At 33.6% G+C, this 20,283-nt stretch overlaps 1 protein-coding gene across 1 annotated transcript in view; it reads right to left on the bottom strand.

Moving 5' to 3' along the window:
• EML5 (EMAP like 5) overlaps positions 1–20,283 on the bottom strand; it is a 182,298-nt gene that overhangs the window by 22,708 nt on the left and 139,307 nt on the right. Inside the window, exons 29-34 of the mRNA XM_027844842.1 lie at positions 18,828–18,836; positions 14,793–14,871; positions 13,904–14,033; positions 12,743–12,841; positions 8,739–8,759; positions 171–344 (exon numbers count right to left, since the gene is read on the bottom strand). Of these exons, the coding sequence (XP_027700643.1) occupies positions 171–344; positions 8,739–8,759; positions 12,743–12,841; positions 13,904–14,033; positions 14,793–14,871; positions 18,828–18,836 (512 nt within the window). The remainder of the gene's footprint in view (positions 1–170; positions 345–8,738; positions 8,760–12,742; positions 12,842–13,903; positions 14,034–14,792; positions 14,872–18,827; positions 18,837–20,283) is intronic.

The raw sequence follows: 20,283 nt of genomic DNA, 5'->3' as shown, positions 1-20,283 counted from the left end.
TCTTAAAATAATGCTGGCATAAATATGCAGACAGTAGACACTATATGTTTTGGATTTGTAACAAAATGGCAAATCATGAAATTAATATAAATACTTCATATAAAATTCATTCTGAACTGTAGTATCTATAAACATAACTTATAAAGAAAAATCTTTTTTTTTTTTTTTACCTTCTTGCCACTTCCAAATGGTAATGGTATGTTCTTGGTCCAGACCCACAGAAAGCAACAATTTGCCAGTAGCACTAAAGCTGACAGAACATACACCTTTTGAATGGTAACATCGTAATATAGACAAAGTTTGCTTGTTAATTGCATCCCAGATGTGTATAGAAGGAGCTGTAGCTAAACAACAATTGAGGAAACAAGTATGTTATAGATTTGTTACAAATGCCATTTTAGTTTCTACAAATAGTATGTAATCTCTGAAATAAGAAACAGTTATTGAAATTAAGGACAATATCTTATCTCTCTTAGAGATAATACAAAACATTTACAATTTAAAATACTAAAGAAAATAGTGAACACAATGTGAGGATACAGGATGTGCCAAAAGTTTTAGTGGTTTTAAACTTACACAGTTAAAGGACACTGCTCACAAGGTAATGTTTTTATGCATTTGTTCAATATTTATTCAATTTGCATATTATAATGTTGCTATTCACTTACATTTCACACTATAACTTTAAAACTCCTTTTTTGTTCTGTTTTTGCTTTTTGGTGAGGTGATTAGGGTTAAGTGACTTGCCCAGGGTCACACAGCTAGTAAGTGTCAAGTATCTGAAGTCCAATTTGAACTCAGGTCCCACTGACTCCAAGGCTGGAGCTCTATCCACTGCACCACCTAGCTGTCCCTCTAAAACTTCTTAAACCTAAAACAAAATATATTCTAGGGGCTGTACAATTAAGATGGATAAGAGATATTAGAGAAACTGAAAAGACTGACTCAATGTATATTAGGGCAAGTAAAGATTGTTGAAGCTAGCTATACTAATGTACAGCCATGTTTTTCTGCTGCTTACAATTTTTTCCTTTAAATATTTGTACCCAGTGTTGGGCTATTAAAATTTTTAAAAATGAACTATTCTTCTGAACATAATAACTATTTTTACACATTGAAAATATCCATTCTCCATGAATCCCCCCATTTGTACTATCCAAATGAATTTTGAAAAATGTATCTAGTAGCTAATTTAACAGTCCCAGAAAGTGATGGAATAAAATGAACTTAGATACAGACAAGATACATATAGGATGGACAGAAGGTGACCTTATAGGGGAAGGCACGAGCATGTAAAGTAACGAGGAAAGTCTCTTGGAGGAGACAGAAAATAAGCTGTTTTCTTTAAAAAATACTTTGTTCTATTTTTAAATATATTTTACTGATGACTCTTCCAAATTACTTTTCAGATTTAAACACAGGTTCCCAAAGTGGGCGATACTGCCCTTGGGGGATACTGGGACGATCCAGGAGGGCACTAGTAGCCTCAGGTACAATTGGGTGGTGTTGAATAAAAATAAGGGGGCAATGGAAGCATAAGGAAAGAAGAGAAGAAATTTTGAAAAACCATTCATACAAGTTTCATCTGTTGTATAACAGAGTTAAAGTCTCAGTGACTACATTATTTTCCAAATAAACACACAAAATGCAAGTTATAACCAATCAGTGTGGGTTGGCAAGCATGTCATGCATTGTCAGGAAGTCCAGCATGCATCAGCAGGAATACGTGTGTGTAATGACTTGTTTACAATATGACACTATACGGTTACATGATGCAATATTGCATCATCAAAATTTCAATGCAGGAAAAACTCAAAAATTTACAATAAATTATTAAATTTAAGACATGTATTAAAATATTTTATAGTTTTTGAAATGATGCAAATTTTTAAAAAAAACCATTAAAGGGTTAAAGAAAGTAGATTTCCAGGGGGATGTTGAGTAATTTTTTTAAGGGGGTGGTAAGCCAAATAAGTTTGGGAACCTCTGGACCGATTCACAGCTTCACCAACAATTAGCACATTAATACACCTGTTTTACCACAGACCCTTCAATATCTGTCATTTTTATTTGTCAACTTTGGCAATCTGAAAGGTGCAAAGTGGAACCTCAGTACTGTTTTAATTCTCATTTCTCTAATTATTAATATTTTGAAGGATTTTTTCATATGACTGTTTATAGACTGGATTTCTTCCTCAGAAAACTGCCTGCTCATATCCTTTGACCATTTGTCAACTGAGGAATGGCTTACACTTCTTGTTACACTTTTAAATTTAAATCAATTCTTATATGTCCAATAAAATATATTCTGGAGAGCAATCTGTAACTAAATTGCATATCCTCTGACCCCAACTGATGCCACTACTAGGTCAAAGAGATAAATGAAAGAAGAAAAGGACTTAGATGCACAAAAATATTTACAGTAGTTCTTTATGTGGTGGCAAGTAACTAAAAGCTAAAGAGAGTGCTTATCAATTGTGGAATGGTTGAAAAATTGTGATATATGAATGTAGTTATGGTATATGAATGTAATACTATTATGTTGTAAGGAATGGTGACAGTGACTTTCAGAAAAACCTGGAAGATTTGTATTAACTGATAAAGAAGGAAGTAAGCAGAAACAAGAACACTTCACACAATAACAACACTGTAAAGACAATTTTGGAAGACTTAAGAATTGTGATCAATGCAAATTTCTAACAATGATTTCTGTGGACTGCTGATGATACACGCTACCCACCTCCTGACAGACAGGCGATGGACTCAGGGAGCAGACTGAAGCATGAATTTTTGGACACGAACAATATAGAGAATTATTCTTGCTTGATTATGCACATTTGCTACAATGCTTTTGTTTTTCTTTTTTTCTCATAAAATTTTGCATAAAAGTAGATTTGAATAAATGAAAGAGCATTCATTAGGCACTTAATATATGCCAAGCACAGCGTTAAGCTTCAGTGATAAAATACAAAAAAAAGATAGTCCCTTCCCTATAGGAGCTTACATTTATATTCTAATTGGGAAGACAATATACACTGGCAACTGGCACTTTGAAAAATTGCTGGTATAGTGAGTGGGGCAATAGGGAAGGAGACCGACACACTCCTTCCAGGAAAAATGGCATTGTTGATTTGGTCAGCGTTCTAAGACTGGAGGGAGGTGAAGGGTACACACTGGGTGTTAAGCAGCTGTCAAGACTATTGAGACTGAAAGCATAGAGTGTGAAATAAAGTATAGCTGGAGTCTGGCTGAAATAGTGGGCCAGGCGAGATGCGGCATATAGATTGTTAGTAATTAACGTTCCCTTGGTCCCCTCTTTGAGGGGAATATGAGGCTTCAGTTTCTATGTATTTAGTATCTTCTATTCTTTAAAGTTACCCTAAGAATACATCCCTCAGTGCCCTTAAAATTGCCCCTTCCAGCAGGGGTTTCTTCCTCGGTGTAAACCTGGTACAATCCATCTTTTCCCATCTACGTTTTCTTCAGTGTCATTTCTCCTTACTCTATAAGCACATCTGCGACATTACTGTTCTGCTGTTCTCAGAGGGAAAGGGTTCACTGTAAAAATATGGGCAGGTTTCCTTCACCTGTCCTTTTCTCAATGCCACATTATGGCATGGAGGTGACCCTAGGTTCTTGATGACTAATCCAGGGGGAACAAACTCTGGCTGCTTTTACCACACTAGAAAAGCTTCAAATGAAGTCCTGGCAGCAGACTCCATTACCTGAGGCTGAGCCTCGCTAAGTTCTGAAAGGCTCATTGCCAGTCAGTTGGCATTTTGGGGATCTATTCTTTGGCCATATGAAATGGTCCTCAGTTGTGTGCCCTACCTTCACTTCGGTAGAGTAAAGGGCAGAGTGATAGGAATAGGAGATAGGATGCTAAGAATCACATGGTTTCAGGCCATCTATAAACATTACTTTTCCTGTTGGTGCTCAATGTGGGATTGCTGGGTAATTACCAACACCAGAACATGTTACTAAAGGAACTGAACCATATTAGTTTTGACATTCTTGTTATAAATGAATCCAGGAGACACTAGTAATGTAAAACTACTAATAGCTCACATTTAAATGGTGCTTTATTCAAGTTAGCTCATTTGATTTTCACAACTCTGTAATGTAGGCATTATTATTATTCTCATTTTATAGACGAAGAAACTGAAGCTCAAAGAGGTTAAATGATTTGCCTAAAGGCACAGTTATCTGAGTATCTGAGGCACAACTTGAACCCAAGTCTCACTTACTTACTGAAAATCTAAGACTCTATCAATTACACCATGTTTTAAGGATAGTTTGCAGTTTTTCTTGGAAAGGCAAATAAAAGTTGATGGAGTTAGTTTTATTGTGTTTCTAAAGGCAACAAGAAACACTTTTTCATTAAAATTTGGTCCTCTTGTGCTATTAATAAACTCATCAAAACTCATGATAGGTATTTGCAAAAAAGACCAACATGAAAATAACTGCAATTTGTTTGCCATCATCTATTGCAGAGAATAAAGAGGTTGAAAAAATCAATGAAGAATCTGATAAAATACTTCAAATTAATTCAGCATAAGCTTTCATATTTGGTGACTTCAATACAAAGAAAAAGATAGGTGAGGTTAGTAAAAAAAAAAAAAAGAATATTGGAATATATGGCTTAAGACCAAAAGACTTGAAGAATACACAATAGCCCATTCCTATAGGTCATGAATACTTTTTTGAGAAAGGAATCAGAAAGTGGTAGACTGCAGATACATGAAATTGATTGTATTTTAACAGAGAAGAAATAGGTCATTCTTGATATAGCTATCTGTCCACTATCAGACTAAACTTGTTAGAACAAAGATAAAAATTAATACAAAGTTAAAAGAATAAAAATCAGAAAAATACATTGTGCATAATCCAAACTACTCCATGTTCTATTTAGGCAAGTTGTTGAAAATAATGGGAAATAAAGGAAAGGATGTTGACACTGACTACAACAATTTCAAATGAGGTTTAAGCAATATAAGTCAATTGCCATAATAAGGAGACCAAGAGAGCCTAAAAACAACCTTAATCAGTGAACATTTAACTTATTTATCTAGCAGAGAAATATGCCAGCTAAAGGCAATACTATAGTAGAATATAATCTTGTTTTTAAAATTTTATGGATAAGAATGGTGGAAGATTATGACTATTATTACCTTATAAGAAAAAAAAAGCAGTACAAGATAAAACTAGTCTGAAGAAAGAGACCCAACTAAAGCACAGTCATCCAGAGGGCATTTACATCTCTTATGTTAATTACATATTATTTAGTTCAAAAAGCAGCAGAGTAAAAAGGACAGCAAGCTGGCCAGAATCAGGAACAAATGGATCCAAGGCCCGTGTCTGACATACACTGGCTGAGAAGGTGCTAACCTACCTCAGCAAAGTGATTTTCTCATCTCAGAATTCCCTTTATTAATGAAATCATAGTTCCAGTTTCTTATCCCTGCTCTCCTCTACCTCAGTCCCTATTACTTAGTTACATAAACTTCTCACAAGAAAAGAAAAACCTGAAGCACCATAAAATCAACAAATAATTTAAAATAGAAAATGTTCAAAATTTAAATATATAACAGAATATATCATTACATAATTTGTCCAGTAACAGAGTGTGTGTGTGTGTGTGTGTGTGTGTGTGTGTGTGTGTGTGTGTGTGTGTGTGTGTGTGTGTAGAAGAAACAGACCTGTGATTTATTTAGTATTGGGAACTCCACCTATAATAGCTGTAGAAAACTGGGATACTGCTGGTACCTGCTTATGGTCCCACAGTTAGTATTTTTGGAAGGCAGGGCCTGAATCTAGGTCTTCTGTCTCTAAGGTTGGCCCTCTCTCTGCTATGCTAAGATGATTAAGTGGCAATCACTACACAAGGATTTTTTGCATATGCAAATATATGTATGTATATACATATATATTTCCCAGGAACCCACATATTATATTAGCAAAATGTAAAAGCTGATTTAAGAAATATGACATTGAAAAGAATCGCTCAACGTGTATAATCTATATCAAATTGTTTACCTTTTCAACTGGGGGAAGGGAAGAAGGGCGGGGATTTGGAACTCAAAATTTGAAAAAAAAAAAAGAATGTTAAAAAAATTTACATGTAATCAGAAAAAATATTTGGAAAAAAGGAAAAAATGCTCAGCTAAAATTGCTACAAAATTCAGAGTTATATACAATTGTAGTAAACTTCCATTAACCAACCATTGGTTACGTCAACTGACTACTACATTTACTTTGTGCCTTTTTTTTTTGTTAAAAAGAGACAAATAATATCTGATATCAGGGATTTATTTAAATTTTAAAAATTGCAACCTTCCAGTTCTGTCACAAAGATATCACAAATTCAGCCTGACCTCTTAAACCGTGATTCTAATGCCTTCCCTCTATTGATTATCTCCAATTTATCCTATTTGCATGTGTATCTTATTTGTACATAGTCACTTGCATGTTGTCTCCCCAATTAGACTGTCATTCCCTTGAGAGTAAGAACTGTCTTTTTGCTTCTCCTTGTATCCCCAGCACTTAGCACAGTATTTGGAACATAGTAGGTGCTTAATAAATGTTTACTGACTGAAAAATTGACCAAATCTACTTATTAAATTATAAATTTAAGGGGGAAAAAGGACTATCTTTTAAAATTACTTTCTTTTTTATTATGAATTTAACAAACATGAATATTTCAAAATACAAGTATTAGAAAAGGAGGACTTTATATGAAATTGTAAACTCCTATTATATTCAGCATTTTAAAAAGAATATATTAAATTAAGCCTGGTCATAAACCTTCCCTGCTTGTCTGTGTTCTCTGGGAACTTCTTTCTGCTCTATTCTGTGTTTTAAAAAATCTCTTTAAGAAAAATCTGTACCACTACTCACCAGCTCTTCTCCCCTCACCCCACAAATTGTAACAAATTAATACGGTCAAATAAAATAAATATATTGTCTATGTCTAACAATTTATGTCTCATTCAGAACCTTTAGAGTCTAGACCATTGTCTTTCTGCTAAGAGGTGGGAGGGATGTCGTGAGTCATGACCAGCATGATCATAGTTCTGTAGTCTTTCAAAGTTGGTTTCCTATACATTTTTGTAGTAATTGTATAAGTTGGTTTTTGCTCACTTCACCTTGCATCAGTTCAAACAGGTCTTCCTGTGTTTCTCTGAATCCGTCATATTCATTATTTCTCATCAAAGTAATATTCTAGTATATACAACATAGTTATTCAGCCACTTCCCAAATGATAAGCACCTACTTTGTTTTCAGTCCTTTGTTACAACAACAGACCTTTCCCCCTGCCTTTGACCTTTATGTGGTATATACCTGGTAGTAGTACTACTAGGTCAAAGGTATGAACAGTTCAGTGACTTTTGGGGAATAGTTCTAAATAGTTCCAAACTTTCCACAATGGTGCACTAGAGTTCCTAACAATTACCATTTTCCTCTTTTTGGCATTTCTGCAAATATGATGGATGTGAAGTAGCACTTTGGAGTTTTTTAATTTGCACTTCTCTCACTATTAGTGATCTGGAGGATTTTTTCAAATAAAATTATCAATTGCTTTGCATCCTTCATATCTTTTGATCATTTATCTATTAGAGAATAGACCTATGTCATTTCTAAATTTTAAATGTATGTTAGACAAGAGAAAGTATTTATTTCTATTTGGTATCAAGATCTTGTAGCTTCAGATCAATAAGTGACATGTTGGTAATTTGAACAACTCTGGAAATATGTTTATGTACTTGGTTACTCTATGCAATTTTATGCTCACACCCATCAACTAATCAGTACGAAAGTAGGCTCTACTTCATTTATTCTAAATTGATCAGATTTCTTCTTTGTCCCAAGGGTATTTTTTCACCCCTCGACTCTTTGCAATGAGCATTTATGGGTTCCACTAGTATATTTCATGCCTAAAAGTATTCTGTGGCCAAGTTAATTTGAGAAATGCTTATCTAGTGGTCTATGTAAGGACTATGATCAGTGCTCCTCTCTGTATCAGTCATTACTGTTTACCTGAGCTATTATAATAGCCTCTTAACTCATGACTTGATTCTAGCCTCTACAACCCTCTGTTCAATTCATCCTCCAACAACTGCCAGATTGATATACTTGAATTACTGGTCTGACCATGTCATCCTGCTTCTCAAAAAGCTTCAGGGACCCCCTATTGCCTCAAAGATAAAATACAAACTGTTTGACATTTAAAGCCTTTCAGAGTCTCGCTTCAAACTCTCTAGACTGCTTTCAGATTACTTCCCACTCACAGGTTATCTGCGCTGTGTTCTCACTAAACTGGTTTACTTGCTTATCACTCGTGTGCTTTTGCCTAGGCTGTGCCTTCTAGGGCTGGAATGGTTGCTCTCTCTCCTCAACTGTTTTTTGGAATTCTTGTATTCAAGAGCCTACAGGAGGCCTTTCATGATTCTCATAGTTGTTAATGTTTCCTTCCAAAACTACTTTCAATTTGCTTTGTATATATTTTGTATTTATTTATTTCTGTAAATGTTACTTTGCCTCAGTAGAATTAAGTTAGCTCCTCAAGGGCAGACTATTTTCATTTTTGCCTTGATATTCCCAGTACCTACTATAGTGCCCAGCACATAGTAGGTACTTAATAAGAGTTTACTGAATTATCACTTTATACAATTTTTGGACTATCACTACTTTAATAACCTATTTTAACCTGAAAAACCTTAGAATTTAATTTCCCTTACCTGACATGTCTGCTGAGTCTCCTGTAATGGAAAAGCAGCAGAAAAATCATTAGATCATAAATAATACAAATGATAACAAAAATTGCAAAACTGTGATTTATTAACACTAGCTTTTAGGTTAATTTGCTAATTCATCAGTACTGATAGTGCTGCTTTAAAAATGAAACAATAAATAGGAATTTTACTATACCATAATCCAAGATAAATTAGATAAGCTAAATTTGGGAAATAATTTTCCTTTGGTTATCACAAAAAAGCCGTAACACATTTAAGATATTTATAGGAATAGCCTTCCAAATTTTTTGACTGTATAATCCATTAGAAAATAAGTTTCTGAGCACACAGTGCCAATATTTACATATTTATAAATTGTTATTTGTACTGTTGTACTTGTAATTATGCATACTATATAACATAGAGAAATTTAAAAGGGATGAGATAAAGATGAAATAATATTTAGTCTTATAATCAATAGAGAGCCACTAGAATTTACTGAGTAGTGAAATGATATGGTTCAGACCTGAGCTTTGAGGAAATATATTTTGGTAGTCCTGTGCTGGACTGATTGGAAGGGGGAGAGACAAGGCAGAAAGAACAACTAGGAAAGTACTGAAATAGTCCAGGTGAGAACTAATGAAGGTATGAACTAGGGCCCAACATGAAAGTAGAGGTGGCAGGAATACTCCATAGGGATGTCTGTATTTAGTACAGTGCTGTATTTTTGTATATTACTTCGAAACAGAAAATTTTGTTTGTTTTGATGAGCACTAAAATTCTTTTCTGGTTAGAAAAGAACTATATAAAAATGAAAATGTGCTATCTTTACAGGCCCAATCAAGAGAAACACACTAAGGGAAAGTTTCTAGCTGATGAGTTTGACTTCTTTAATGTTAACAATCAAAAGACTTACAGGAAAAATAAAGGCTGCCATGTCTATTAGATAATTGGTCTAGCTCTGACAGCTAATAATCAGTGCAACCAAAAACAACCCAATTATTTCAGTTTTTTTGCAAATTTTCTTACAGTTGGTATGACCAACTGGCCAAATCTATAATGAACTGATTCACACTAACCACAAATATGCCTGATCTAGAGAGACAGTGTGGTATGAGGAGTAAAGAACTGGCCTCACTCTGGAAAACCTGGGTTCAAGTCCTGCCTCTGACATATGCTGGCTAACTGACTCACAGCAAGTTGCATAATATATCAGAGCCCATAGTAACTCTTAGAGTATAAATTACAAACTGATTTGCATTATTGGAGGGAGTCTTGTCCCAAGAGTTCCCTGAAATGAAAATGAAATCACATCTGCCCCAAATGGTTAATCTGATCAAATTGATCATATCTGATCATTTTGCTTCTGTAGATACAGTATTTTTTCATTTAAGTATAGTGCTTAAGAAAGAAAGACATGTGAACCAGGACAGGAGTTCAAAATAGTAAAAGAACCAAACATGAAAATAAGAGTAAGAGAAAAGGGATAATGAAGAAAACTTCACCAATAAAGACTTTCTCTTTGCTATCTACTGCTATCAGGTTCAATACCTATTCTAAATCTGTTCTCTCTCCTCTCTCTTTTTCTCTCCCTCCCTCTCTCCTTCCTTTTGGCTCTCTTTTCACTATTCCCCCTCTCAAATTCTTCCACTTGATTTTAAAGCTGCTAACCGAGTTGTTTGTTGCTCAGAAATCTGTTTAAGGAATTTAATTTTAACCACAGGAGTTTGCATTCAATGTACTAACATTCAGGAGAGTACTTCTATACAGGCTGCGTATTCAAAATAAATGGAGGAAAAACAGATTGTGAGCAAACAACAAAATAAAACTGAATACTTGCTCGAGTAGAGAAAGGTTTAAAGCAATCAAATAAACAGGTATATGTTATTTTTGTTTTGTTTTTTTTTCAAGGACATTCAGTATGCATAAAAACATCTTATAATGGAAAAGCATTCGCCCAGAACTCACAAGACCTAGATGCTAGTCTCAGGTTCTGCCATTTACTATTTAACTCTTGGGAAGTCACTTTTTTTGCGGGGGGAGGGGTCATCTGAGAAATGAAGTATTCTACAATTCTAAGATAAATGTTTCAGAATTCCATTGTATTATTGGACACCAAACTTTTATTTCCCTTTAATATCTTCTGAATTAATGGAATTAAGAAACAGTATTAAATTATATTGTGCAAAAATTGACTGGGTATATATCTTATTAATACTAATAAGAAAGTGTTTTCTTGGAAACCTTCATTCGTTATGGCAGAAACATGTTTCAAGACAATAGCTCGGATGAAATGTTGTGTAGCATGAATCTGACTCATATGTTGTTACTGCTGATAATAATACAAGTAATCTATATTTATACTGGACACTTTTCATATATCTTCCTTCATTTGCTCATCACAACAACCCTAAGGAAGGGAGGGCATGTCTCTCCTTTCTCTTTTCATAGCAAATTTTTATAATCAGGCTAGCTGAATAGTATAAGTTTTTGTCACTGCAATACTAAATCTATTAATTAATACATTAATACTAAAATATCTGGGTACTATAATAGGACACAAGTATGAGAGATCTTAATATTTTTAATCTTCATTTATGATCAACTCTATATCCTATGCAACCAGGTAAATGAGTTCTTAGGCTTACCATTCCCTTGTTAATAGTTATATTCGTGTATAAGATTAGGTCTTTAAAGTACTAAATTCCTTCAAGATGATATGAGGGTAATGTATGTAATATATACTACATATATCCTCAAAAATAGGGGATAAGACAAAGATTTAAAAGGCTTTAATTTAACAGAGTAGTAAACTTTGATAAAGCAACAAGATTATGTACATATGTGTATATGTACATATATACATACATATTTTCGATTGGCTTCTAAATGTTTCTAATGGGAAATACAGCCTTTAAGTATGTTTTAATAATAAGTTCTCAAAATTGGATTAGGGATTTTACTTATAAAATTGTATTAATAATTGTAAAGGATTTAATTTTTTTCCTTTTCCCCCTACTTTGACGTATCTGTGTGATAATACTAAGTGACGGGAAGGCTCATTTTCTAAGGCAGGGCTTATTCTTCCAGACTGTGAATGACACTTTCCATATCAGATACAAGGTTTGGGTAAAGACAGAAAGAGCAAGTGGTATGTAAAAACTGAAATTCTCTGAAGTTTCAGGTGAATTATTGGTTCCTAATTTGTTGTTCTTATAGTTCTGTTGTTAATAGGCTTAGATCCATAAGGTTTGAGTTAGTTTTCATCATATGAACTACTTATTGGAAAAGCAAATTTAGGAGGTTGTACTAAATTGCAGTGGGTCTTGTTATTGACGGATTTTATCTAGGAATCTCTGCAAGTGACTTGGAACCAGAGCAGAGAAGCAGATCTTCTATGAGAAGCCCCCTTCATAACTGCCCTGAGGACAAGGTCTATTCCAGAATGTCCAAAGGAAGATGTTTCCAGGGACTAGACATGGGACATCTGAGACTCAAGATAAAATATGCTGATTAAATGAATGTTGGGAGTGGGTTACTAGGTTACAAGGAAACTTGCTGTTATTTAATATTGATGCTCCTTATTCTATTGGTCCGGCTTTTGTTTGTTTCATGGTGTTTATGTTTACTGAGTGACTTTGGTGATACGTAAATCTTCCCTCTCAAATTAGTACATGCTGAGCCCTCTAAGTGATCTAAACTGTAACCTGACTTAGTTTACTTACAAATGAGGAAGCCCAAGGTTTGGGATGAATAAATGAACTGTCTAGACAACAAAGCTGCAGCAGCAGGGTCCAAGACACAAATCCATGACAATGGTTATCTTTTACCCCCAAAACTTTTTTTAGTGGTACAGCCATAACTTGAACAAAACAAACAAACAAGTAAACAAAAAGACTACAGAGATAACTAATATAGATAAATCCCAATATTTTTTTCCATAAAAATGTCATATAAGCCCAACATTTTCCATTTATGCATTAGTTTCTTTTTAAAAATTACAAACATACCTACTTGGCCAGTTGCCACTACGTTGACAAATTTGGGGTGCTGATTTACAGTGAGGCACAGAATATCATCATTATGTTCTTGATAAAAACTCTGAGAGCCTGAAATTAAGAATATATATTAATTCACTATTTGCTACTGTAATGCATTTTAAGAACGAGAATTTGAAAACATTTAAGTAGAAAAGTAAAATACTGCTTATTCAAAACTAATGGTGTCAAACTCAAAAAGAAAGCCACATATTAACATTACTCATGTTGAATTTTATTTATTTTGTTAAAGATTTCCCAATTACATTTTAATCTTGTTTAGGCAGCACTAGGGAGTTCTGAGGATGTATGTGGCCCACCGCCCTAAGTTTGATACCTCTGTTTAGAGTATATATAGGTTGCAGGGATGAACTGAAATGCTTACATAATTTTCTGCCTGTTTCATAGTAAAAGAATATTACTGGGAAAGCTAAGAAATATGTGAATAAATATTTCACCAATATGTTCAATCATGAATGATGGTTTGGGTACTTTAATTATATGATAATGATGATGATGATAATAGCAGCATTTATATAGCACTTTAAAGGCTCGCAAAGTACTTTACCAATACCATCTAATTTAATCCTCAACATCTCCAAAAAAAGCTAGACAGATATTCAAAAGGCTATTTTCTCTAATTTTTAGTCAGATAATAAATCATAAACAGTTTAAGAGTAGATGTATTGCTTCTTTGGTTTTCTTTACAGCCTGACCTTCTCCTTGGATTTTTTTGCCTGTTGGACCCTGGCCCTGCAAAATTTACATTCATCCTACACATCTTTTAATTATTCACTGTGACTGGGCAACTGTTTATATTTCCATAACAAGTTTATAGAGAACTACTGTTTCAGTGTATTATAGTATGTTCAACTGAATTAATATCATAATATAGCTCCCCTTGTGACAGTGACATCACTAGGAATACTGTAGTATAAAGAAGTCCTTTTCTATTGTTAGCGTGATCATTCTAAGAGAATTATCACAATTAATAACAATGAAAAAATTCTGATAATTTTAACAGCCTCCTCTATCTTAGAGTTATTATTGCTGTATGAGGTTTCCTTCATACTAGAATACAGTGTTTTTGCAACTCAATTTTTTTTTTAAAAAAAGGGATGCAGTTTTCCCAACCTGTTGCCACATTGTGTAAGATCCCAACAGATGCAGTGTGGTAAATTATATCATTGCCATCATTCAAATAGTGAACATTGTTCCTGCAATCTCTGCCTCGATAGCCAAAAACAAGTTCCAACACGAGGTCCTATCAAGAATAAGGATACAGCTATTATGAATTTAAAATCCCTTAATATACTTTTCCCAAAGTTTTGTTCTATGGATAATATTAGCATACTTAACAAAGCTAAATTTTGTGTTGTGTTTCTAAGACAGAATCATATAATTAGACTGATGTCTAATTTTCTAATTCTAAGCATACTTCTACACATAAAACTTTTTTTCTATTAATTAAAGTTAGGTTTTCCAGAGATCCTTTTTAATGCTCAGTGTATTGTATGTACTTAATGAACACAAAATCGTAACAGAGAACACAGAAGAGGCATCCTCTTATCCAAAGAGTTGTTTTTTTTTTCTTAAAAAAACTGATAAAGAATCAGATTGGAAAAAAGAACATGTCTTTGATATATACTCTAAGTTTTTTATTATAGTTAAACATTTTAATATTATTATTGACAAAGTATTCCATGTATCTAAGTCAAAATTACTCCTGATATAAGTACTTAAATCTTTCAGCCAACTAGTAAGTTAGATCCAATAATTATAAAATTTCAAATAAAAAGTAATTCATTTGTAATTTCATGAGGAATGTACCTATTATTTCATGTAAATATAAATGCTAGATTGGAGTCTAGAAATTCTTTAGAATTTGATCCCATTTGGGATTCTGTTTAGTGAAAGGGACTATAAAAGTTAACACAGACACTAAGAAGAAGAGAACATAAAAGCTCAGTTTTGATTAATACTAAAGCAAGTCAAAATTAATATCAAATGGAATTTTCCTTACCTCGATAGGTCTTTTTTTTTTGCCAACATTATTTGTCTGAAGTTTTTCAGGCTGTGGTAATGCCCTACTAACTGGTGGTCTGAAATAGAGAACTGTGAATAAGAAAAGGCCGTCTGTCACCCATTCTGTTTTGTTTTGTTTTTTTTTTAAATCTTCTAGTCTATTATCTGAAAACAGAAAACTGTTAAATTAAATTGTACACTGTTTTAATATTAAAACCTTTATGAACACAGGATTGCAATCTGAAGCCCTAGGTATGAGTTCCAGCTCTGGTATTCACTAGCTATGAAATTATAGGCAAATCACAACCTGAGACTCAGTTTCCTCATCTGTAAAAGAAATAATAATGTTTGCACTATTTACCTCAGAGGATTGTTTTGAGGAAAGTGGCTTGCAAACTGTAAAACACTAAATAGTAATCTAAAACTTATCATTCCACAGTGATATGTGGTTGTGGTTTCTTAGAGTTTTTTTAGTATATTTTAATTTCTACATTTTTCATAATTTAAGGTATATTACTCTTAGTCCTCCTATCCCTAAAAGTAAAATGAATGGGAATTATAATCTATAGCTTAAGGACTGTAGCCTCCTTGAAGACAGGATTATGTCCATTATATCCTGGATTGTAATGTTATTATAGACAACTAGTGGTCTGAAACAGTTGGGATAAGAAAAAGTAATATATAAACCACTCTGCTTTAACAGTATCTCTTAATCTACCAATCATAATGTAACCACTTATTAAATTTATATAGCATACATCATTAAGGATTTAAAAGCATTCACTAGGTTTTTAAAACCTAATTAATCCTCATAACATCCTCCTGATGTATATAGGAAACGAATATTCCTAATTTTACAATTAGAGAAAAAAATCTAAGTAGGTCAAGTGATTTGCTCATTTTCACATAAGCTAGTGGTCAAATTGGGAACAAAAGTTAGGGAATTTTTGGCTCAAACCAATGTTTTTTACTTTTCTGTAATATACTGATAGGGCACACAAGGAGGGAGCATATAGAAAAAGTACAGAGAGGAAATCATGTTTTAGCTATAAACGTTGCTAGTTAATCCATGTAGTTCTTTGTGTCTCTGATGCCAAATTAGAGCCAGAAATGACAATGGAATAACCCACAGGTGGGGAACCTGTGGCCTGAAGGCCACATGTGGCCCCGTAGGTCCTCAAGTGCGGCCCTTTGACTGAATCCAAACTTCACAGAACAAATCCCTTTAATAAATGATTTGTTCTGTAAAAGTTGGACTCAGTCAAAAGGCCACACCCAAGGAACCAGAAGACTATATGTAGCCTTAAGGCTTCAGGTTCCTCACCCCTGGAATAACTACTAGAAGCTGGGAAAGTAACAGTACAAACTCTTGGGTACATCAGCTAAATTACATTCATCAGGCACAGATAACCTAGTGAAATGGATATATATTATAGAGGTTGTTGGCATTCTCTGACTCATTTTTCTCACTTTATGACCATAAGCCTGCTTTTTAAAATTATATAAATGAAACCCTTTTAGCCAGAAAGGAATTTTAATCTAAAACTGTTTTAATTTTTTTCCATAACATAATCTTTCCTCAGGAATTCCTTTCTAATAAATGACTAATTTCCAACATTACAAAATTTCAACAAAACTCTCTGAATATATTTTCATGCATTATAGGCAGCAAAGAGCTTTTTTGCAATTGTTTTCTCCCTATCACTAGTAAATCAACAAATTCCCCTATCATTTCTTCCTTTCCTACATTGTCAATACATTTCTAATTTTTCTCTTCCTTAATCTTCACAACCTTGAGTGCCAGCTTGCTTTATGAATCAATTTTAACATACTGTGATCAAAACCAAGACTTCCTTGTTTTTAAAATGCCTATCATTTGACAATCAGTCAAATGTGTAGGTTCATTAATTCTACATATGCCACTATTTAGGAATCTTAGACTCTGAGAGGAGGGTTAAATGATTTACTGAGTACTCAAAATTAATTTTACTGTACTCTGGCCATAACATAACAGCACAAAATTTGGTAGATGGAGCTATCTTGGATCCTAAAGAAAGGTTATACTAGAAAGAACTCACATAGCACTCACAAATTATATAATAGAGAACCAATGCATAGATCCTGGGGACAGTATTATAGTAGGATATTAGTATTAAAAATATTTAATAAAGTTTATTTTTCATCCAAATCCATTGCAGAAAACAACACTACAATAGGACCAGGGTGTTGAGGGAGGATGGTCATGCAACAGGTCTCAACCTGGATCAAGACTTCCAAATCTAATGCTTCACAAAGACATTGGCACTCAAAAGCACAAGTTAGCAAGGAGTAGGATCTCTCCACCTACAATTGGTACTTGCTATGAATCCCATTTGTAAATATTCATTGAGACAATTAGTCTATAGTATATAAGTTATTTATTCCCATAAAAGAGAAATACATTTCACATTATGAACTCCTTTCAGTTTGTAGGAGCTTATTTAAAATCCTTTGCTTATTTTACATAAATGGTATGAAAAAATGAGCTTTTCCTTCCTATCATTATTCAAGAATTCTGCAGGCTAAAATCCAATTAGATAAAGCAAATTCAACTAAAACATCAATAACATTTTCATATAGGTGAAAAGTGGATTTAATATACTGATTTGGAGCAACCATATGAGCTGTAAGTTAAATCAATGTCACAAAATAGTTGATATGAATATAAGAATACATGTTCAAAATGTTTCTTACAAGTTACACATCTAAAAAAAGTATGTTAAGGATTTTATGTGTGCACGTATAATAGCTAATAAATATGAATTTACACATGTGATATGCTCAGAAGCAGCATACACAAAGTGTAGAAAGCATGAAAGGCTTTTCAGAGGCTAATATGAGAGTTTCAAGGATTTCAAAAAGCAAATCCAAATTTTCAACTATCATGCAACTTTTATTCTGTAAAAAATGACACTTAAGAATCTTCTTGCCATTCTTTAAATATCCATGAATGAAAAATGAATTAACAGACTATGTCACACTTAAAAATACTTCTTGCTGGAAAAGACATATAATATGTTTGCCTGAGGAAAAAAAGACAAGAAGAGCCATTGCTTTCATTAAGTCTACTGTGATTTCAATTTTAACAGGACAATTAAAATTCATTCAGTATTACTATCTAATATCTCTCCTCTTTTTAATTATAACTTATAAGAAATGATTATAAATTAGAAACGTGTTTTAGTAATCTTCCATTTGATGCAAAGTTTTTTCCCCAAAATAAAGTAGCTTAAAATGATGTTATATATATATATATCAAATATATCCTGTTATATATATATCATATATATACACACACATATATATCAACATACAATATATATATCAACATACAATAAAAATTAAATGATTAACTCTATAAATTCTGTACTTCTTTTCTCTGGAAAATCTCCAAAATCATTTTATATAAATTTCAAGAAGTGCCAATTTTAGCCAACATTAATAAACAAACAGTAACTGACAGGCTTGTCCATAAAAATTAATGTTAAATAATTTTTTTAAAAGAATGGTCTACAAATAAGACAAGCTATTAAAAAATTTATACCATTTTACTTCAAAAATGAAAACCACTTTCATCTAAAAATGTAAATAGCTGATATCTTTTGTTTTTCTAAAAGTTAGGGTCATGTAAATTTCTTCATTCGGCTTCATCAATGTGTCAAACACTAAAAAGTGTACTGTAGTTTAATAGAATTCAATTTTTAGCCTCTTCCAGAGATTAGCAATAATTTGCCAAATGGACCTTTTTGCATAAACAGGAAGTTTGCTAGCCAAGTACTAGATAAAGCTGTTACTACAAATGCATTTTACTAAAAAGCAAAAATGTTATATGCTATAGCAAAAAATTTAATAAATAAAAGGCTATTTCAGTGGAACTCTAACCCTGCAACAAAATATAGGTATATTCAGTCTCAGACAGCTTATTAATGATGAAGATGAAAAATAATGAAACATAAAATGAGGAACTATTAGTATAGTAAAAGAGAAGAATTACCTGGAACCCCTTTTCAGCAGCAGGTAAAAAAAGAAAAAGATTACAAGTTTTCATATTAGCTACTTGTAAAATGTTTCTATTTTACATGTAACAAAGGATTCCCCCCTCCCCTTTCTTTAGCTTATGCCTGCTATAAGAAACTTAAATTCTTCCATTAATTGTGCTCAAAGTTAAAAAAAAGAAAAAAGAATTCAAATACAGGATCACATGTTTAGAACTGGAAGGGTCCTGGAAGAATGTTAGTCCCTCAAGTTACAGAGGAAGAAACTAAGGCCCAGAGAAGTAAATGACCCTGCCTATGTGGTCAGTAGCAGAGCCAGCATTCAAACCCAGGTCCTTTGACTCTGAATTCAGTATTTTTTATTTCATCTGAATATCTGAACCCAGTATGTCCAAAAAAAAATTCATCTTTCCCCCAAATTTCACCCCCCAACTTCACTATTACTGTGGATGGCAACATCATCCTCCCAGTCGCTTAGGCTCACAAGCTAGGGCTCACCCTAGATTTCTCACTATCTCTCAACCCCCATATCCAATCTGTTCTTTCAGTACACCGCATTGTTTCTCTAGGCTTTATGTTGTGAAGTAAGTTTGTCATCCTTGTTTTTCCTGTTAATACATTATTTCAACTTTAAATGAAATTTTCAAGACTACCCTTGTGCCTATCTCTTTAACTCCAATATGTTCACAGGGACGCTATATGTCTCTGAATCCTGGAACACCACAATCTCAAAAGAATTAAAATTGCCAGTGAATGGAAAGGTGTACAGTGGGCATTAAGTAGACTAAAGTGTTACCAATGGCATTAAGGCCTTTATTGGGAATAGGTATGAATGGAGATAAAGTGAGAAAAAATGGACAAAGCATCAAGATATTAAAAGAACATGAGAAATATTTCTAGTATGTGTGGTTAATATTCTATTGAGAAATTATGGGACAACTGAGTGGCATAACCACTCAAGATGAGAGGAAATGGAAGGTTGTAATCTGTGTTGGTAGAAGAATTCACACCAATGAAATCCATACTCCTTCAAAGTATCAAAACATTCATCCTCCAGCTTTTGTCCTGGGGCTGTGTTTTCCTGACCCTGGCATTCTTCCTGTTTTGCTGCGTCCTGAGATCATGCTTTCCTCATGGGGGGGGCATGCATAGGGATCCACACTAACTGCTATACTTATGCCATGTCTTAAGTACCTTCCTCCAACCCCATTCTACCTCTTGCTATGAGAACAATGATCAAATAACACTGCCACTCCTGGAAAGGACATGTCCCATCTCCACAGGTAATCTACCTGCTGCTGCCTCCAAGCCAGCCTCCTCAGGTGAGGATATCTGAGACTTCAGTACACTAGTGCCCTGAACCTTCTCGTCTCCCATTTAGCGTAGTGTGTTCCCTGAAGAAAGGCTGCTTAGAGCCAGACCAGGCATCTTTCTCCTGCCCCAAAGCAACCACTT

The sequence above is a fragment of the Vombatus ursinus genome, unplaced genomic scaffold, assembly GCF_900497805.2.
Source record: "Vombatus ursinus unplaced genomic scaffold, bare-nosed wombat genome assembly UNPS02014945.1, whole genome shotgun sequence".
In the NCBI taxonomy this organism is placed as follows: domain Eukaryota; kingdom Metazoa; phylum Chordata; class Mammalia; order Diprotodontia; family Vombatidae; genus Vombatus; species Vombatus ursinus.
This window is presented reverse-complemented; position numbering and strand designations above follow the sequence as displayed.